We start from the raw sequence: 22,653 nt of genomic DNA on the forward strand, positions 1-22,653 counted from the left end.
CTTGATAACAGATGTAAAAAAACAGTGTCCTAAAATTGAAACCCATACTTCTCGGTCACTCTGTACCACAGAGAGGGCTATATTAGTTGTCAGTTAGCACCACATTCTTTGTGCCACGCTATAAACGCTGACTTGTTTTTGGAGTCAGCCTCAAGTGGAAAATGGTACTGCAGGAATTGGTGTTTGTGTGTTGGCTTTTTTTTAAGCCCTAGAGGTTGCTGCATGTACCCATTTCTAACTTTGAATTTGCAAATTGCGAGCCATCTAATGCTGTATACAGTCTTGATTAGACACTTTCGGCTTATTCACAGAAAGCTTCCAGAGCTGACTTGAAAGTTTAATGTTATTTCAGCCTGTCGCAACCTGTCTCATAGCTTCACAGACAGAATTATGGAAAGTCAGATTTTATTGTGTGTTTATCAAGCTGTGTAGCAGAGATATTAACAGCAACCTGCACCTCTTTGCCCACACACAATAACCCTGGCCAGCATTCTTGTGCCAGCCCATCAGGTCGGTGCCAACCCCCCAGCAACTCCTGTTGCCTTCGGCACATCTGGCTCATTTATCAATCTGGCAATGCCCTTGTCTGCTGGACTAGTCACAGTTATCTTGGCAAAGAGCTCGTTACGTGCTGGGGCCAGCCGTGGGGGCAATCATTTCCTCCATTATGAGCCAGACGTCTCGGGACGCATGGGAAAACAAGGGAGATGGATAAAGTGAGAGAAAGAGCAAGCGAGGGAGAAGGAAACTATGCTCTCACTTCCTTTCCTTTATCTATTCTTGGTTTTTCTTGCCCACGGTGCCCTTAAAGCACTTTGGGAATGGGGGGTTCTCCTGTTGCCACTGAGGCTTAATCAGTTGCTATTGAATTGGATAGTATCTTAGGTGGAGAGACTGCAAAGACGTGCTTCAGAGAACAATGGTGCATATTGTGATTTTGTCTGAATACACGTTTTCATGCTTTCTTCCAAATGAAGTTGAATAATACAAAATCATCAACATCAAATCACCTGAATGAGCTGCTTCACAGCAGCTATGAACAAAAAAGGAAACGCTCCAAAAGCAGCTCCAGTGCAGCATAGGGGACAGGTGTGTTTCGACCGGCACTCCATTTCTCATCTTGTTAACTCTCTAATAAGATTGAGATGAGATTTCAAATGAAACAAGGTAGGATGGAGGGAGAGTTAGGTGGTGATAGATGGAAACAGATGAAGGTGAGGTGTTAGAGCCGCGGTGCATTGAGAAAACAGAATGAGGCTTATATCCCAGACATTATGTCTTTGTTTCGCAATTCTGGGTTTGTCAGTTGCAAAAACAAGCATGTTGACAACAGGCCCAAGAAAATAGTTTCTTTTTGTTTGTATCAGGAAAAGCCAAGGAAAGCCAAACATTTCGTAAACCCAGGGGTTGATGAAATGTTTGGCATATATATATATTAGGGGTGCAACGATACACCAAATTCACGGTTCGGTTCGGTTCGATACTTTGGTGTCACGGTTCGATATTTTTTCGATACAAAAAAAATGTTCATGCCTTTTTAATTTGTCATTTATTAAAATTATAAATATATATTTTAACTCAAAAGTACAGTTTTTAAATTTAACCCTAACCCTTGTGCGTGTTTTTTATTTTGACAGCGAATGCGCACCTGCGGACCACTTATGTGCAGCCCTGGTTATTTAGCTCGTCATATTGCAGCCACAGAAATTCTTTTGTCCATGAAACCATAAAGCTGCACTTTCTTTTTGCCTTATAGTCTGATTTGTCATAACTTCTCCGTTTTGTGGTAAGCTTTTCTTTGGCTGTCACTTCTTCACCCTGACCTGTCTTATTTGGCTCAGCAGAACTAAAATATATATCTGTCTGTGAAGGTTCTCAGTCATCCAGGTCATCGTAGTCAAATATAAATCCTGCTGCTTTTACACACGGACTCACATAAGCTCAGCGATTCTCTGCGCGATCAACCTCTCACATGTTTAAGCTGCGGGAGATTTCACTTGTCATGTTTGCATAGTAAGCTAACAATTAATAAGACGATGTCAGAGGAATTGGTGCACAAATTATCATCACTCACAGATCAGTGCTGTCGCTCTCTATACACAGTTCGCGCGATTGCAAAGTGAAAGCAAAAAAACAAGCGCAAATTCAAACGCGATTTCAATATGTCACATATTGACAGTGGCTCACCGATGCCAATGACATAATTACCCAGCTACATTTCCGAAAGAATGCAAAAGCATTGACATATATTTTTCCTTCCTACAATAGCTCGACGGGCAGGGCAGAGATAGATTTTGGTACCCCGACTGAAAAAATCGCTAGCCCCGGGACGTTGCGAGTCCTGTATCTGATTGAGGAATCACTCATCTTTGGAAAAGAGAGTTTATTACAGAGAAATGTCTCTTTCCAAAATAAAAGCTATACTATCCACTTCTTCTGGGCTATATTCTCAGCAGCATATTAAACAGCTGTCTAAATGACTCGGCTAAAGTTAGTAGCATGCTTGCTTGTTTTTTTTTCTGCTTCCACTTGTCTTTGCACTAGGATGATGTCGGCGTAAATGTGCAGTCATATTCGTTGTGTTCCCACTAGTGCTTTCAGGTTAATCTCGTTGAAATGACCTTAACGCCACAACACGGCAAATCTCCGTTAACGAGCTACCGCCGATCGCCCCGTGCATGGGGCTAGACGGCTAACACGTTAACGAGCTAACTGCGCTAACACACTAGTTCACACCCATGTAATTGAGCATTGCATGGCACATCCAACATACTGTTTTACTTTAGTCCATGACTCGCTTACCTTCAGGGTCATACGTCACATGAAAACCAAAATAATTCCAAACGCCAGATCTGAATGAGGGTGGGGGAGGTCCATGTTGTAAGGAGAGCTTAACTTCTGTCTCGCTAGCTTGCCCTGCGCTCTTCCTTCTGACGATGCTGTCTGTGTTGAGCGCTCAGTGAATCTGCGTTCGACTACTCCGCCTAGGCTGCACTGTCGACCCTAGGCGGAGTAGTCGAACGCAGATTCACTGAGCGCTCAACACAGACAGCATCGTCAGAAGGAAAGTTGATAAAATAAATTACAAATTTTGTATTGTTCGATACATACAGTGGGGCAAAAAAGTATTTAGTCAGCCACCGATTGTGCAAGTTCCCCCACCTAAAATGATGACAGAGGTCAGTAATTTGCACCAGAGGTACACTTCAACTGTGAGAGACAGAATGTGAAAAAAAAAATCCATGAATCCACATGGTAGGATTTGTAAAGAATTTATTCGTAAATCAGGGTGGAAAATAAGTATTTGGTCAATAACAAAAATACAACTCAATACTTTGTAACATAACCTTTGTTGGCAATAACAGAGGTCAAACGTTTACTATAGGTCTTTACCAGGTTTGCACACACAGTAGCTGGTATTTTGGCCCATTCCTCCATGCAGATCTTCTCGAGAGCAGTGATGTTTTGGGGCTGTCGCCGAGCAACACGGACTTTCAACTCCCGCCACAGATTTTCTATGGGGTTGAGGTCTGGAGACTGGCTAGGCCACTCCAGGACTTTCAAATGCTTCTTACGGAGCCACTCCTTTGTTGCCCGGGTGGTGTGTTTTGGATCATTGTCATGTTGGAAGACCCAGCCTCGTTTCATCTTCAAAGTTCTCACTGATGGAAGGAGGTTTTGGCTCAAAATCTCACGATACATGGCCCCATTCATTCTGTCCTTAACACGGATCAGTCGTCCTGTCCCCTTGGCAGAAAAACAGCCCCATAGCATGATGTTTCCACCCCCATGCTTCACAGTAGGTATGGTGTTCTTGGGATGCAACTCAGTATTCGTCTTCCTCCAAACACGACGAGTTGAGTTTATACCAAAAAGTTCTACTTTGGTTTCATCTGACCACATGACATTCTCCCAATCCTCTGCTGTATCATCCATGTGCTCTCTGGCAAACTTCAGACGGGCCTGGACATGCACTGGCTTCAGCAGCGGAACACGTCTGGCACTGCGGGATTTGATTCCCTGCCGTTGTAGTGTGTTACTGATGGTGACCTTTGTTACTTTGGTCCCAGCTCTCTGCAGGTCATTCACCAGGTCCCCCCGTGTGGTTCTGGGATCTTTACTCACCGTTCTCATGATCATTTTGACCCCACGGGATGAGATCTTGCGTGGAGCCCCAGATCGAGGGAGATTATCAGTGGTCTTGTATGTCTTCCATTTTCTGATGATTGCTCCCACAGTTGATTTTTTCACACCAAGCTACTTGCCTATTGTAGATTCACTCTTCCCAGCCTGGTGCAGGTCTACAATACTTTTCCTGGTGTCCTTCGAAAGCTCTTTGGTCTTGGCCATGGCGGAGTTTGGAGTCTAACTGTTTGAGGCTGTGGACAGGTGTCTTTTATACAGATGATGAGCTCAAACAGGTGCCATTCATACAGGTAACGAGTGGGGGACAGAAAAGCTTCTTACAGAAGACGTTACAGGTCTGTGAGAGCCAGAGATTTTCCTTGTTTGAGGTGACCAAATACTTATTTTCCACCCTAATTTACGAATAAATTCTTTACAAATCCTACCATGTGAATTCATGGATTTTTTTTTCACATTCTGTCTCTCACAGTTGAAGTGTACCTCTGGTGCAAATTACTGACCTCTGTCATCATTTTAAGTGGGGGAACTTGCACAATCGGTGGCTGACTAAATACTTTTTTGCCCCACTGTATGCGTACCGAACCGAAAGCACTGTATCGAACGGTTCAATATCAATACGAATATCGTTGCACCCCTAATATATATATATTATATATATATATATATATATATATATATATATACCTTTGAGTCTAAATACATAACTTAGAAGTATTGTAGAACTGTTATTTGCAGCTGGTGCATGGTGTTTTGGCTAATCTGTACAAGATTATACGCAACCCATGTAACTAACAACAAGAGCCGGGAGGCGTCTTCCCAAGCACAGCTATCTGTTTCATAGCAACAGCATGGAAGGCCTGGGGTTTCAAGCATTTACTTGCATGAAAAACACGAATATCAGTGATTGTACCTTTCAGATAAAGTATTGCATGAAAATCTTTAAATCCAAGGTATGAAATTAAAAGTAGTTCCTTCAAGAAAAATAGATTAGATGTTAGGAATTTATTTACTTTAATCCTCCATACTTGACACGTTGAACTTGCACGTGCAACATCAACGTCCACATCTGCAGTGTAATCAAAGATGACGGCAAATGTTTTAGTGGAGGTAGATGGACAATGGGAGGGATTTGATGGCAGGCTTACAAAGTCGAAGTTGAATTGGTGTGGACTTCTCCTCCTCATTTGTCTCAATGAATGCCCCAGACACACAGATTAAGGTTAGTTTAACCAGCTGACGGCTTGATGAATGTTGTGCCAATTATCCTGTAGCAGAAGCATTCGGCTATGAAATGATGGCCCCTGTTGCAAGATCTGCTGCATGCTCTCTATTTAGCTTGCATTCCTGTGGATGCTGGCAAGGCAAGCTTATTTTTATATACTTAGCCCCCGAATCTTGCTTACTTTGTAAAGTGGTCCAACTAAAAAACACCCAAACATTAATTTTAAGAAACATGTGGTGAAGCTAAAGGTTAAACAAATGTTTTGCTCAGTGGGGAAAATCAGACATAGGGCAAATAACATGCTTGGACCGCTTTTTAAATTTTGTTTATAGGTAAGAAAATGAATGCATCAAGCTCTTGTGACTCTTCTTATGTCATAGGTATATTGAATGAATATCCAGTGTAGTGTCTTATTGCAGTTCTCCCATAAATTTTAATTAAAAAAGGGTATTGCCTTAAAGAGATGCATTTTCTTTTTTCATAACAAAAATATGAAAGCGACAGTATTTTCTAATTTCTAGGGGTTTTGCCATCCATCTGATCTGACATCTGAAAATGAGGGGCACAACACCATTTCAGTATCTGCTGGGTTCTCTTTTATGTACCTTTAACTAGCTAACGGCTACTGCTAGTTGTTAAATATTGCTACTACAGTGGACAAAATGTTCTTCTGGACATTTTCTCAGTGACTAAACAGCTTCAGGAGTAGAGCCAATACCTATTTGCATGTTTCATGAAAAAATCAAGTCCGATGGATTTGCTTTTTTTGTTAGCTTAATGCAGATGCATATTTACTGTATGTGGCTAAGTGTAAATGAAAGACTGCATCTGGCTTTCATTCAGATAAAAGCTTGAGTAATTAGAGGCTTACATCATTTTCACGGGGGCAATTAAATCTGATCGTCTTCGCATAAGCATATCTTTCAAGAGGCTCATTATAATTTTCATATTTGGAACGTGCATTTTAGCTCCTTATACACAGCTCCAATAATAATCAGCTTTAATGATTAAAGTCTAAATCAGATACATGACAGCTCTTCAGCAGCATCACCCAGCCCTGACTTTTACTGTCTCTTTCTGATACTGATGACCTGACATTACACACCCAGGAAGCTCTTTAAAAGTCAGCCCAACATGGACAGCGCCTCTTCTTTGATCAGCTATTGTTCTGGACGGCGTGCAAAGCTTCACCCTGTGACCTATCTCATTACAGGTCTCTGTGCCAGCAGCAGCAAAGCTTTCATGAGGAGAACATTGAGATAATTGGGTCACTCTATCAAAGTCAGCCGTTCTCAGTGCCAGCCACGCTGCCGTCTGATGACTTGGATGAGCTGCGCCAAGTCAGCACAATACAGAATATGTTGGAGTGCTGGAAAAAGCACCGAATACGTGCCTCATTGTACCTTTCATCACAGTGTACTATGTCACTGTTAATGCCTCAAATAAGACAGGCTGCTGGATGTTTGTTATAAAAATGCAGGGCGTCCAACACTTTGTAGGCCTTTCCATGCACATGTCATTGAGAACGAATCACCCCAAAGGCACAACTTCAACTCAAGGTTTCTAATCACAAAGGATAAGAATATAAGATTTTGATTAAAAAAATGCTCTGCATGAGCTGCCCACCACGTTCCAAAGCATTATGAGGAGTTTGTTTGTTTAAATGGGACATGCCTTAAACAAGAAAAGTCAGGAAGATTGTTTCCCTGCTGTCTTACGTCAGTCCAAGGCGGCTTTAAACAGCACAAATATGAAGTCAACTGTAGGGTGCCTTGTCTTGAAACATGTTTTAAACACTCTGCACGCTACAGTGTCAACAGGCACACCACACACTTCTGGGATTTATAAAAGCAGAGTTAATAATGAGTGGCAGTTTAAGGATGAAGGCTTAGGAGCTATGTTTTATGTGCAGAAAGAGGCCGATGGAGAGAATATTAAGTCAAGGGAGAACGTGGATAATAAAGCAAAAGAGAACAAAAAGTATTTCAGCGAAAGCTTCAGAAATTGATGCTGAATTTCCAAATGAGGATCCAAAGTGGAGGAGATATGTGGGAGAGTATTAGGTTCGGATGTTTGACGCGAGCGTGATGCTACATTTGACAGATGGCTGGGGATTATGCCAGCCATTCTCCGTGGATACACGCAGATCTTGTTAAAGCTAGTAAGAGTAAGAACCAGTTCCCAGGAATTTCACTCCGACTGATAACGGTAAAATTTTAAAATCACAAAGCCCCTTCAAAACTTTAAAAACAGACCAGTGGTAAGTCCGGGATCCGTTGAGTCTTGCATCCACAGATAACAATGAAAAGCAGCGATATAGATGACTTGCAATGCAGTCTTATTTCAAGACAAAAGAACTTGTGGTTTAAAAAAACTAAATCTTTACACTTAGCCTGGACATTCAGGATTATGAATTTGAAGGCAAATTCTCAGTATGCTCACATCAATCACTCTGCTGCTACGTTTCGATTCCCTGCTTCGTAAGGATCCCTGTGCATTACTCATAATCCAGTGGACTACTTTCTGTGTTTACTTTCAAATGCATCAAGAGTACCTGTATTGCCTTAAACAATGCTGACACTCTTTCAAGAAAGCAGTTTAAAGGCCAAGATAATACACAGGGTGACCATTTACTACCATCTGTCTCTGATGCTGTGTGATGCAGAATGACCCTGTTTACTGTAAACAGTATACCGGCCATGCATACTGGCCACTGCTGTATTTGAGTGTCCAGTGTGTAAATTTGTCTGCTATGCTGTACTTTACACAACAGAGAGGTAAAAGTAGCTTAAATGCAATGCAGGCTCACAATCCCACAATTCGGTTTTAGAGTATATAATAATGTAGAGATTAGCTTCCTGGTTTAATCCAAAATATTTTGCAAGGCTTAACATCAGATGAGAGAATGCGGTTTAAGCTGTGGTTTCCGTGTCTGTGGATGCCTGGAAGCCTAAACTCAAAATGTACTACACAATAGGCACATAAGCACACGTTCCACGTATGTGAACTGGAAAGCAAGATGACAACCTCTTGACAGTGCGCCCGCTTAAAAAGAGTAGAAACGAGGGAGTGGAAAACTAACAATGAAATGCAGTCGGAACACAAAACAAGCATTCAATTTACTCGTACTTCAGTGCAGTTGATGTTGACAGTGCATGGCACTGCAAGTGGAAAACGCCTTTTGTGTGGGCCACAGAATTCTGTGAAATAACCACACCGATGAAGCAAGTAATAGTTTGTGTCACGTGTCTGAAAAGGTGCTATACCTTAGCTTTTCATGCCTGGAGCACCTTGCCCATAGTTAAAAAGCACCTTGGGAATGGTAACAAAATTGGATAAATGTCAAATATCAAAGATGCCCTGACACATGCTCCTATGACCTCAAAATAGCAATTTACTCTATAATATTTGGATGAGTTCTTTGCTAAGTGGACAAGATAAAAAGACTTTTATAGCAGTTAGAAGTTGGATCTGTTAAAGGACTGATTGTTTTGTGTGAAGAGGGTAAAGTTGGGTTAGTGGAGATCTGTTTTCAGCTACCACATAATATTCTGCTGAGGTTAAACTGACTTTCCTGATGCAGAAAACAGTTTCCTCTAAAATGCACTAACGAAAGGTGGTGTTAAGAGTTATTTGCTCTCTGAATTTGTGAAGGCGCAGTGGTGCATCACTGGAAAGTAGAACTAGCAGTGCACCCCACCGTTCTGCAGTTTGAGATGTGTGTTTGTGTGTGTCTGTGTGTGCAGCTGATTGCGAAATCAATTAAGGAACAGTTTAGAAATAGACAAGCCATCGAGTAGCAGAATGAAACTCATTCAGCTATACCACAAATGACTCTCTTACAGGAATTGGCTAATCTTCCAATACTGAGCAGAAGTAGGTTCCTCTGTCAGTTGCCTTTCTTTACATTCAGTGTGGTCTCATCCATCAATAAGCACATCCCACCTTTTCTTGTGTAAAAGGCACTCTATTTTATCCTTTGCGCACCACCTTTTGGCATCTGAATCAATATCCAATTTTTCCCCGCTCATTTGCCCCCTGCCTCTCAGAATGCTCTAAATGCTGAAGTCCTTAAACTGGTCCTTTTTCATCCTACAGTTGACAACTGATCTAGTGTAACTAGGCTTCTTGCCTCATCTAACTTCTCCAAAGAGACCATGCTTTTCCTTTTCAGATCTGGAGAAATCAACAGTTTAAGTGGAGCCAGCAGGTCAGGGTAGATGCTAAGCCTCTTATTCTAATCCTAGCATGGGCGTGTTATGGATAACATGAGCACGCGTGAGCTTACTCGAGCATGCTCATTTCATCAGAGTTCATTAATGACACGACTGATTTGCTCTTTGTGCGTTGTGAAGCTGTAAGAAATGGCAATTCATATTGCATAGATTATACAGCGGAGTATAAACGATTACTATAGTGAATAAACTTACTTGGAGATAAAAGCCAAAGCTGTGCTATCCTTTTCAACAATATGAGTTGTATGAGCTCTTGTAGTAATTTTCAGATCTATTAAAGCTTTACGGATGATAATATACTAGACCAAAAGTACGTGTGCTCCTCCTGTCCTGGGCATTGATAGTACACATTATAAAAACTGTGAGCATGCACTTGTATACACACAGAGAGCTCAATTCCCTCAGGATACTGTAGGTTCAAATAAAGTTCATATTACAGCAGTGCTTGGATAATAAATGGCCCCAGAAAATAGGAAGTTAGCAGCATCTCTGTGATCATCACTCATAGTGTTATGCCATGTTCATCACACAGTAATATAACTAACAAACACTTTTTAGTTGGTGTGGCGCCACACTGTCTGTGTCAGTAAGTCTTTGACTATATGACTTTGAAGAGTAATCGGTGTATAAGAAATGAAGTCAGATTTGCTTAATCTTGTCAAAAACATACCACTAAATCAGATTTGAGCAGTAATTGATTTCAGAACGCATCATGTCAAATTGTGGTATTGAGGAAGTCTGGCGTCACATCTGACAGATAGAAAACCAAATTAAAATGGTCTCAAAAGCATCACTGGTCTTACAGCTCCCTCAGATTTCACCTAACAAATGTAATTTAACCAATCTGTGACCAAATGTTAACCAATCAAGGAGCTCATAGACTGTAAATTATAGATGGACATTGCCTCTGTAACGTCAGCCATTTGTGTATACTGCATGCTGAAGCCTCATTGTTGGCATTGGAAGTTGGTTTGCATTGGAAGGATACAGATAACTGCTAAGCAGCTCTAAGAGACTAAGAAAAATACTAGAATATGAATCATTAAAACAAGGGCTCAAACTTCTTAAATGGGCTGTACCTCAAACAGGAAATATTATTTGATTATTTGATGAACTCCATTAAAACTGCTCCGAAAGGCACTGACTGTCAGAGATTCAGCTGAGTGACCTGAATGGGTGAGGTGAGGCTTAGCAGAAAGATTTTGAGTTGAATTTTGAGATAAATTATAATATTAATTTTAATGTAGAATTTCAACTTGCCTACAAATGTTTAAAAGGTTTCTTTTTATTTATTTATTTATTTCAATATATTTTTTTCCTATTAGAAGGAGCGAGCTTCCATAGAGACCAAAGCTGCAGTTAAAGTGGATTAACTCCCATTTGGAGCCTCAAGCGGCTATAAGAACTGCAGTTTGGATTGTTTAGTTTATCTTTCTGTGGAATGGGGGGGGTTGCTGGGTGTGATCTGACAACCTTGTCATGTCTTAAAAACATTACACCAAATTGCAGTGAAAGGATTTTTATTTTATTTAAAAAATCCTCTTTCTACTTCCTTTCAAGCATGTGCTTTATCAATAAGCAACAGAGCTCTGTGCAAAATTAGAAAGGTTACACAAACTCTATTTAGTTCAAATTTTATGGGTTCCTAAACAGTTTGGTCAAAGTTGTTGCGTGACAGAAAAAAAATAATAGTGATTATGTTATAGAAGTAATGCTCTTATGAGATGTAAACGGCATAGATCAGAACAATGAGTCCTAAGCCGATTACCAGTCACACTTTCTGCAACAGGCCGAAAGAGTTGGGAAGAAAACCTCCACTGTTTCAAATTTACTTTGGAGTTGCCTACAATGAGATCAGAACTGAGGGGTGTGTGTGGAATACTAATAAACTGACATTTTTTGAAGTTTGTTGATTTTTTTTCTATTCTTTGATTTTGGACTTTGACATTTTCTCTTGTTATCTTTAATATAACTTTCTGAACATCAAAAATGTATTGGCAAACCAGTTGTGAATTTCAAACAAAAAATATTTCACCACTTTGAGTAAGACACATTCAATCTGAAGCAAATATTTCATCATATAAACAATCCTGTTGCTTCGCACTGAAACTGACACCAACGAGAATGCCCTGCTTTCCAGATCCTAATGTGTCTTTCACCAGTTTGCATAGTGTTGTTTCTGGCTTTTTGTGCATTTTAACTTTAAGAAGTCTGCCAGTGTTGCAGTATAATTGTTCACGAGTGTGGTTTAAACCCCAGGCAAAAACATCCCAGGGACTGCTTTACATACTTTCTTTTTCTCTGTATTGTAGGAATGAAAAGATAATAAATTAAATAATATTTAAGCAAGTGCATATCTATAAATTATAATGAAACGTTATTACTTATTATAACACAGAAAAGGATCTTGTTCATATAGACTAAAAAAAAACACAAACAGGACTATGTTTTGCTTGAGCGCTGATTTTAAAAGGTCTGATATACGTTTAGCTGTCTAGCAGGAAGTGCATCAGGTGTTCTTGAACACAGACAAAAACCTTTGGCTTTGACCTAAATGTTGATTTAGGTGTTTCCCTTTAACATTTTTTTCCCCTACTTTTCAGAAAAAGAACATCAATGTTTTGCTGAGTCTTGGCATGCTAGCTTCCTGGGGAGCACTCTTGCTGTCAGCTCGCCTCTACTGGATGGGCAATAAACCTCCAAACTTCTCCAATTCCGACAACCCTGCAGCCGACTCGCCTCATTTCCTCACTCGAATGCTAACGTTTCTCCACCTGCCTGCTGCCAACGCCTGGCTCCTCCTCTGCCCTGACAAGCTCAGTTTCGATTGGTCCATGGATGCCGTGCCCTTGGTCAGGTCCTTGGCTGACTGTAGGAACCTTCACACCGTTGCCTTTTATGTTGGAATGAGCATTCTGGTTTTGTTTGGCCTTCGTGGTCCCACCTCCAAAGTCAAGGAGACCAATGGGAAGGCCCATGTCACTAATGGGAAATCCATCACTAATGGTAATGGTTACCACGCTCCTGATGCAAACCATAACACAGAGCATGGCTCTCCAAAAACCGCCCTAAATGGCTCAGCTGGACTGCACCACTGCCCTCCACGGACACCCCTGCCCCCTACAGAAAGCCTAGTACTATTTTCACTGGGCATCCTTTCATTGCCTTTCATCCCAGCCACTAACCTATTCTTTTATGTGGGTTTTGTAATTGCAGAGAGAGTACTATACATTCCCAGTATAGGCTTTTGTCTGCTTGTTGCTGCTTGTGCAAGAGCCTCGTTTGTTAGACTGAGGACTAGAGGCTGCAAGGCTTTGCTGTTGTGTCTCTGTATGGGTCTAGTACTGCTGAATGGACTCAGAACTGTTCAAAGAAACAAAGACTGGAGCAATGAGGAAAACCTCTACAAGTCTGGGATTAATGTGAATCCCGCTAAAGGTAAGAAGGCCACTGGCTATCTTTAGATGTAAGTAGGAATCCTCCTACCTTCAGCCTAAAGCAAGGAGCAAATTTGAATGACTGAATTTTAGAGCTCAATTGATACAGGAATTTTTAGGACTGATAGCGATGTTTTCTTTCCAGCAGGTAGAACATAAACAGAATCTTCATGTGTAGTTATTTATTATTATTAAGATATGCCAGTACAGATATGTCAGCAAAATTGGATAGTAATATCTGCCTGCCGAAAAATCATTCAAGCTCTAGTTAATTTTACAAACTCAAAGCTAGCTTATCAATCTTTTGGCCACAGCAACCATTACTATAGCTATGAAGCTGTTTTTTTTATTAGGGGAACATTACGCACCCATTCCTGTTATTTTACAGGTAACATTCAAAGATGACGAAGCAGTTTCACAGCATCAATGAATACTGATAGCTACTCAAGATGAAAGTGAACAAAGAACGTAAAAACTCTGTTTGGCAAATGCATTTTTGCCGCTTGGATTTTGTGCTGTGTTAATATTTGTTTCTGTACGTTTTTAGTACATTTGAGACATTTCACTTGTTTTGTTAAAGATGGAAAAAAATGGCATGTACAGCAAATTTTTAAAAACTCAAACAATACCCAGTTCTACTTAATATGCATGTTTTTAACTGGGCTGATATCTGAAACCCACTGTGGGAACCTGATCTTGAAAGAGGCAAGTAGAAATATGTGCAAGAAAATAACAGAAAACTGCTTAGAGGATTGTTACACACTTGCCTAAGAATACTTAAATAAAAAAAAGAGAGCACTCTAAATAAACAAGTAAGCATGAGAAGTACAATTAATTGTTTTTATCAAGTGATACTAGTTTACTTTGACAAATTAGTGTGAATAACTGCTTTTACATGACCACCAACTGCATCTTTTTTTTTTTCTTCTGCTGTATAACTCTTGACTGGCACATTTCCTCTAGCCTGGGGAAATTTGGGGAACGTACTGAAGAACCAGGGCAAGATGGCGGAGGCAGAGAAGGCATACAGAAATGCTCTGCACTACCGAGGGAACATGGCTGACATGCTGTATAACCTGTGAGTGATAAAGATGCCCGTTCCACCTCCTCGTGTTTGCATAGTCTTGACACAAACAAGTTCTGATTCCTACCATCCATCACTTTAGATCACTGTGGAAAAGGAAGAGAAAGGGGAGAGAGGAGAGCGCATATAGACACAGAGTGACTAGCAGGAAAAACTTACAGAGGGCACACAAGAATAGATCTAACACAGGAGAAGAAGCAAATGAAATACAGAGTATGGCTTGATGCAAGAGAGTTGTGTGTCCCTTGTGGCTCTTTGTACCGTCTGCTGCTGATTTGATTAGTCATGGTTTGCAGGGTTTGGGGGAACACAAAGACACTTAGAATCCTGCAACACAAGGTGTCACAGATGCCAAAACCTCATAGCAGACCCCTGTCTGTAACTCTCATGCAGACACTGTTTTCCTTCCCACTTCTCCGTTCCCTCTCAAGTTACGGGTGCCAAGAAACTGGCAAAGAAACAAAGAGAGAAGGGAAAACTGAAAGGTGTTTTGCATTCTTTAAAACAGAGGTGCTACCTGAGCTTGATGGATGGTTGGCTATATTGGGATTATATATAAGTATATGGGATACGGGAAGAAAAACCTGCCACTTTCACCACTCATTACTTTGATGAGAGGTTAAAGCTTACTTTGCATGCAGAGTTAAAAGAAACTGTACTGCAGCTTGTCACATCTTTGCGTTTTTCTTGGACCAGGGGTTTGCTTCTGCAGGAGAATGAACGCTTTTCTGAAGCGCTGCGTTATTACAAACTTGCCATTGGGAGTCGGCCTACGCTGGCATGTAAGTAAATCTCGGAGAGTCTCATTTTTGTAAATGATCTATGAGGCGGTCAGCCTGAGGGGAAGAGCTGTCATCAATTAGACTTTGGGGTTAATTACACTTTAATTTTATTGCTGATGTGGTTATTCTTTTTTGCATGGACATGTAAAGGGACAGTGAAGTAATGCAATTCAGTCCTGCGCTTGAGTGTTCACATTAGATGAGGGTCCAGCTTTTACTCTACCAAGTAGAGTAGCTTTATTGTTAGCTTTATCTCTTTTTTGGCATGTATTTATTTATGTGTCCTACTTTTCTCTGCTCCGACCTCAAGTTCTGCCTCCTTTAGGCTGTATTATCATGTTCTTCTGTGTAGATCGTCAAGTTTTTTTCTTTGTTTAAAGCTTTTTTTATGTTTATTGCTCTTTTATTTACAGTTGATAATTATTTATTTGAACTGTTCTTTTTCCAGGGTGGAATAATTGTACAGCATATATATTTGACCTCAAAAAACAGGAATTTAGGCTGCACAAGTGTGAATTTATTTTGGATTTTCGTTAAGATCAAAACTATACATACATGCTCAAATATATGCGCATTCTCATTTCCATCTTTTAATAAGAGGTGTTAAAGGTTCTACAATGCCTTTTAACGTGACGAGTTAAAGCCATATTAACTTCTTGCTTGTGATCATGATTGACTACAACTTGCTGCTTCTGTTTGCAAACATAAACAAAAGAAGTGGTTTAACAGCGCTCATTGGATTGACCAAAACTCAGAACAATGGGGAAGTCCAAGGAACAGGAGTGAAGCTCTAAGAAGGAATTGGAGATTTACACAATCTGAAAAATGTCTATATTACTATACCACTACTAATTCCAAGATCCCCTGCTTCAAATTCAACACCTTTAAGTTTGGCTGAAGTTTGTAGCTCACATGGACAAGTGAAATGCCTTATGGCAGGGGTTTCAAACTCCAGGCCTCGAGGGCCGGTGTCCTGCAGGTTTTAGATCTGTCCTTGATCCAACACAGCTGATTTAAATGGCTAAATGACCTCCTCAACATGTCTTGAAGTTCTCCAGAGGCATGGTAACAGTAATCATTTGATTCTCTTGACCCAGGGTGATTTTCTAAAACCTGCAGGACACCGGCCCTCGAGGCCTGGAGTTCGACTCCCCTGCCTTTTGGCCACATGAGATACAGATTGACCTATATGTCCACAATGATAACAGAAATGTTTGGGTGAGTAAAGGTGAGGCTTTCAAACTAAGAACACTGTACCAGCTGTTAAGCATGGTGGTGGTAGCATCATGCTCCGGGGCTGTTTACTGCCAGTGGTAATGGGAGTAACAGTACACTGCACAAAGTGGATGGAATAATGAAGAAGGAAGACTACCTCTTCAAATTCACTTAAAATCAACAAATAGATGGTTTAAATGTGGATGGTTTGAACTTGTGGTGATTAGAGAAAATCCAAAATAAATTCAGACTTGTTCACCCAGTTCGTGTTTTTTAAAGTCATTAAAAATGAAAAAGAAACAATTAAAAACAATGATTAAAATCCTAAAATTACCATGACGTTCTGTTCCATGATGAGTGTATGTAAACTTCTGAACACAAATGTATTTATGTCAAAAGACATTTTATATCATTTCACATGCCTTTAATTGAACCTTCTTTTTCTTCACTCTGAACTCACAGCGGCCTACTTGAATATAGGAATAATTTTGATGAACCAGGGCCACCTGGAAGAGGCCAAACGCACCTTCCTTACTTGTGCTGACATTCCCGATGAGAATTTGAAGGATCCTCACGCTCACAAGAACTCCGTCACCAGTTGCCTGTACAACCTAGGAAAACTGCTCCATGAACAGGGCCAGCAGGAGGTCAGTGTGTCCCGTTTGTGGGAAAAGGGCCCAGCGAATATTTGAAGGAGCTGAGAAGTACTTGTTTTGTATCTCAGCTTTCATAACATGAATAAACAGAGAAGGACCAAAATAATTTTTGTAACACTTTCCATTAGGACTTTGTCCGTGCCGCTTGTGATTTAACTACTTAGTTAAAGGCCACAATTATGGTGACGCGAACTGAAAACTGAACTAGCTGAATTAACTATTTTCTTTCTACAGGAGGCCTTGTCTATTTTCAAGGAGGCAGTGCAGAAAATGCCGAGGCAGTTTGCACCACACAGCCTTTTCAACATGATGGGTGAGCGACTAGCTTTTTTTTCACATATAATATCTGTTTTAAACAGTAATAAAAAAAATCTATTTTTAAAAATCACTACAAAGGTGATTCCAGCTTGAAATGTTAATAAGCATCTCGATGAGATAACGCTACCATTTGATCTATAAAATTACACATTCATGAGCTGTGAAGAACACAGTAATAATGTGAGTTAAAGCTGTGCAATCTGACATTATTGTTCCCGTCTCAAGTGTTGGCCTTCTGGCTTGTGAGAGCTTAAAATGTGAGTTAAACAAATTGCCATTTAATCATTGCCGAGGAACCCCACCTGTTGGATTCCACCACTGTAACTCAAAAACGATGTGTGCACACACTTTGTGTCCTCTTGAGGAGAAGTGAAGCTCATCTGTGGAACGAGTCACATCCCCCTCTTTGTTATTGTAACACTAATTACATTATTGTAAACTCATCCCGATGACATAGTTGAGATTGCAGGGAGATGTCTGCATAAATTCCTTTGACAGGCAGGCTGAAGGAAAATAAGATTTGTGTTTAGTCAGGTGGAGAGAGGGATTAAGGAAGAGTGTTTGAATTAATATAATGGGAGGGGATACTGAGTATATGTCATCAGCCTATCTTCTTACTCTCGGGACCAAGAGCATGCCCTCACATCCAACAACATCTCTGAGTTTTTATAACCAGCTTTTGTCCTTTCAGAGAAACTTCAGATTTATCTGCATTGTGGTCACTTCAGTCAACATGGGGTTAAGAAGAATTTGAAGTTTCTCAAATGACCTATTACAGCGAGCCATTATAATGAGAACCAGCATTACATCATTATCTGTTTATCTCAGATCCAGACAGCGCAGAGTTAACATCCATGAATAAATTAATCAGTTAGACTTGCAGCATGTTCTGCTGTTAGATGAAGTTCAAAGAGCTTCACAGATGACTGACGAGCTAATAACAAGTCAGAATAAATGTAATAAAAACAATGCAATTAATTATAGATTAAAAGCACCTTAAAGAAGACTAAAAAGACAAAAAAGATCAGAAGGAGAAGAATCAAATAGGATAAAATAAGCACCCTTAAATAGATTAATATTGTAGGAGCTACAAAAACTGACTGGAAAAATGAAATGCTGAAATAAAAGAGAAAAAAATCTAAAAACAAAAACTGATTAAAACTGACAAGAATCAGTACCCCAAAAGAGCAAGAACAATTATAAGTGTAATATATAGAATAGAGTGGAACAGTGCTCACCTTTTGTAAAGGCTCCAAATCTAATAACTGATTGCCCATTCAGTTTCCCCATTGATGTTTCTGAACGTCCTTGCTTAAAAAATGTTTTAAGCCTTGAACCAAGCCAAAACTGACCTCCATAAATCAGGGGTGTCACTGTTCCAATTTAGTATTGTGAGTTTCTGTTATGAGCACATGCCATCACATCACAAAGGCTCAGCTTATAGTAAGTCTTCTTTGGATGATTCTAACACTATGGCTCATAATCAAGAATATGAGAATATGAATGAGATTTTTACCTCTAGAACCTCACTGTACTCAATTCTAAAATATGGTATTATATTTATGTTGTTGTTTTTTTTAGTTTAGTTTTTTTTCCCTTGTACTTTAATCAAGAACAGGTTCTTATTTTCACTGAAAAAGGCAAAGCCCCTTGATGAAATAAGTGTGTAAATACAAGCAAGTGTACAAGGGTCAAAACACCAGGGTGACTGGGAAGCTAAGAGTGTTGGTGAATTTGGCTTAAGCCAGATAGTTTAGCACATGTTTTTGTGTTTGGGGAGGCAAGGTGCCAAGTGTGGCACCACCTACATTTTTTAAATAAAAGAAATCTTAAAATGCATATGCTAAAAAAAACACAAAACAAGTTCCTTTTATTATTGATATTTTCCATTCTCCTCTCTCCTTTCAGGAGAAGCCTACATGAGGCTGAACAGGCTGGAGGAAGCAGGTCACTGGTACAGAGAGTCCCTCAGGGTCAAGCCTGACCACATCCCTGCTCACCTCACTTATGGAAAACTGCTATCCATCATTGTATGTTCCCTTACAGACACACACACACACACACACACACACACACACACACACACACACACACACACACACACAGAAAGAAGCAGAAGACAAAGCATTATCTTAGTAATGACTGCAGTGGTTAACTATGTGGCAGAGTGTAATTAAATGGGACCTGGAGTGGCACAGTGGAGTGATGAATAATGCATATAGAACAACTTATGGGGCACTGGAGCAAGGCGAACCCATCCTATTGATTTCCCTGCAGAGACTGAAGAGCTGTGATAACTGTTATTACATATGGGCTTCCTGAGTATGAAAGGCAAGGGTGGATTCAAACGCATGGATTCATTGTGTGACCCTTGCAGCTACTAGTTGGACAGAACTTTCACACTTTTCACACACTTTCCACACAGTGTGAAAGAAAAGAAACTGAAAAACTGAAGGCAGAAATGTTAAATAGATTTTGGGTGACCTTAGGATGATCCTGATCCAGGGACTGATGCCAACAAACTGCTGTGTTGGAGCAGGGTAAATACATGGCTGACATCTGAAGGTCAGGGAAGCAGGGAGTTTTTCTGGTGTGGATGAGAGCGATCCCTCTGTGATTGGATGACCCTGATAAACCATGTTTCTTTTTTTTCTGTCTTTCATTGCATGTGCCTGTATATTCATGGGAGTGTTAGAAGACATCCAAGGACACACGAACTTCCTGTCACTTCCTGTACTTCCTCCACCTCTCCCATTCCACTAAACAAAAACAAATACACATGCATGTGACAGATGTGTGAGCAGCTGAGTCAAGTTTAGATTTGGGAGACAAACTGTGTTTCCTGCGTAACCTTTTTTAACGACGCTGACCTCTCTCCTTCCACGGCTTCGGGTGCTGCATAAAAACACAACCGAGCTGAAGTTACAAAACTGTTATGTGCACACTGGCAGCTGCAAACCCTAAGGGCTTTAAACCTTACCTCTGACCAGTTCCCCGTCTTTGCTGAAAGATTTAAAGATATGCAGCATATGCACACACACCTTAAGTAGGTTCACATTAGAGTCACCGAGGGTGGCCGGACATCTGCTCTGCTCCCTTATGCTCAAGGGGCTCCAGATCTATGCACTCACCACGAGGCCACCTCCACTACTAGAGGGCTTAAGAAACATGAGATTGGATGGGCTCGGGACAATAGGCCAGTGGATGGGCTTATTATTCAATTACTCCCCTTCCTTATTGAATCACTCCATCGGCTACATTTCTGGCCATCCTGCTAGAGTCAATCGACAATACAGACAGGGGAAGGAAAGGTCAAACTCGAGCCTTGTACTGTGGTTCACCCCAGCACTGTTTTTCTTTGAAACATGGAATATTTTAGCTCGAAAGCGACCACATTTCAGCTTTCAAAGCTGCCCACAAAAAAGCTACATGTGTAAATCCACAAAATAATAGGCAGAACCTGATAGTCTTGCACACGTCCACATCCGTGAGCAAATAACAAGTGCAACTCCAAAGCCGCTAGTGTACTCTTTCCACTATATTACAGGCCTCCTTGTCTGTCAGACGTATCTTGCTGGAGTCAGAGTGGTGTGGTGTGCATTAAGGAAATTTGTGGTCATTCAACACCATGAGACTTATGACTTTAATCTCAGCCGTATATTTGGATAATTCGGCACTAATTCTAACTATGGTCTCGCACTGTGGAAGACCGCACGATAAAGTACGTAGAAGCACCTAAACTAACCTTTTATTCAGCTACAAATCAGGGAATATCCTTTTGATAGTTGTTTGAAAATCATCCTTTTTCCACTGACCTGAACTTGTCCATAAATCTGCTAAATGATGATTTGCTTCTACCTAAATGGACTGAACCACTGTACTTTCTGATGGATGTTTAGGGAAAAGGTTTAATTGAATGTAAAGAGTATGGAGCCAAAGAAAATGTGAAATAAGCCATGTATGCCTGATATTCGGTCATTCAGAGCGATTGACGGCACTGGGAGAAGCTAATGAAGCAAGCCTAATGAGCCCTGCCCTCTCATTTCTTGTTGCATGACAAGTCCGCTGGCAATATAGAAGCAATCGGCGCAGACGTGTGAAACAAAAGAGATGGAGAAATTCAGCCTCGTGAACAGAGGCAATAGAGTCTGCACACAAATGCGCCCACACCAACACCTTGGAGGTTTTTCCTCTAACGGTTTGGCATGAGAGATTGTGCGGCTGTGTTTTTTAATAGCGTCTCTTTTCTGCAGATACAAAGAAATTGGGTTGCTCTGACTCAAATGAGGCCTGCTGATGCACTACAGTTTTTCAGATGCAAAGAAATACATGCTCAGGCCCAGCTATACATATTGTGTGTTATATAATATGTACTGTTGGTGGTCAGCATAATCTATACCATTTTAAACCATGTCGAAACAATAGTGTTGTGGTTTAAACATTTACCATTTGCCTAGCTTCCCTGTTCCATCCTGGGAGGAGACGCAAATCCCTTTGGGTTTGCGTCAGGAAAGGCATCTGGTATAAAAAGTGTGCCAAATAAAACATGTTTCACTACCTACTGTGGTGAACCCTTGTGAATACGAGAGCAGCTGAAAGTAGGTTTAGCTTTTTTTAAGGTTTATGTTTTTAACCCTTTGTTTTAATCTTTAATATGTATATTAGATTTCAGAGCTGTCTTTACAGCTAAAAAGAATTAATTTGATGGGAAGCTTATGAATGAACAAGTGTTTGGCAGTATTGGTTTACCCCGAAGTGCATTTATTTCAGTATTCTTTCTTTCAGGCCTGCAGTGTTCAGGTTATGTTGTATCAGTGGAATAATCAAGGATGTAACAAAAACCTCTCAAAAAAAAATCATGTTCAACCATCACTTATAATGACTTGAGTTGCTTTTTGTTTTTTAAGGGGCAGAAAACAGAAGCGGAGAGATATTACCTGAGAGCTATTCATCTAGACCCGACGAAAGGAAACTGCTACATGCACTACGGTAAGAAATATATTAAAAGATTTATTTAGAGACACGTTAAACAAAGCCTGTTTAAAAATAGATATTCTAATTATAAAACCATGAATGCCTTTATCTTCAGAAGTGTCTGCCTGTAGTTGATGGACAGTTTTGAAGTTATTTTAGCGACAATCTAGTTTGAAGTGTTTCTCTACCAGCTAAATCATGCATGGCTGCCAGTACTGTAAGGCGTTGCATTAATACGGTTATGATCGGCCTCTGCTGCCTTCAGCTGTGCTCACACTCGCAATTCTTTACCCTCCACAAACCAAGACAAAAACTTAATGGCGTCACCCTCAGAGTGCAATTAAATTTACCATGTCATTTGACAACTAATGTTATAAACCACACTGGTTCCACTCTGATTGCTTATGTAACTCGATAAGAATTATGGGAAAGAAAAAATCAAAGCTGGGAGTTAATAATCCAGAAATGTCCAATCTCTCAGCGCTTTTATTAGAGTTCCGTAAAATAATGGCGGTAACACGCTGTCATTTCATTTTTTTCTTCGTATCAGTGCTGGCACTGTTGGAGCTGTTTGAAGCGTTGCA

General features: G+C 40.4%; 1 protein-coding gene across 1 annotated transcript in view; it reads left to right on the forward strand.

Annotated features, from left to right (window-relative positions):
• LOC113008764 (transmembrane O-mannosyltransferase targeting cadherins 2) overlaps nucleotides 1-22,653 on the forward strand; it is a 69,041-nt gene that overhangs the window by 35,551 nt on the left and 10,837 nt on the right. Inside the window, exons 3-9 of the mRNA XM_026146479.1 lie at nucleotides 12,207-13,041; nucleotides 14,004-14,118; nucleotides 14,821-14,906; nucleotides 16,584-16,768; nucleotides 17,012-17,090; nucleotides 19,004-19,125; nucleotides 22,003-22,084. Of these exons, the coding sequence (XP_026002264.1) occupies nucleotides 12,207-13,041; nucleotides 14,004-14,118; nucleotides 14,821-14,906; nucleotides 16,584-16,768; nucleotides 17,012-17,090; nucleotides 19,004-19,125; nucleotides 22,003-22,084 (1,504 nt within the window). The remainder of the gene's footprint in view (nucleotides 1-12,206; nucleotides 13,042-14,003; nucleotides 14,119-14,820; nucleotides 14,907-16,583; nucleotides 16,769-17,011; nucleotides 17,091-19,003; nucleotides 19,126-22,002; nucleotides 22,085-22,653) is intronic.

This window comes from Astatotilapia calliptera, chromosome 17, assembly GCF_900246225.1.
Source record: "Astatotilapia calliptera chromosome 17, fAstCal1.2, whole genome shotgun sequence".
In the NCBI taxonomy this organism is placed as follows: Eukaryota; Metazoa; Chordata; class Actinopteri; order Cichliformes; family Cichlidae; genus Astatotilapia; species Astatotilapia calliptera.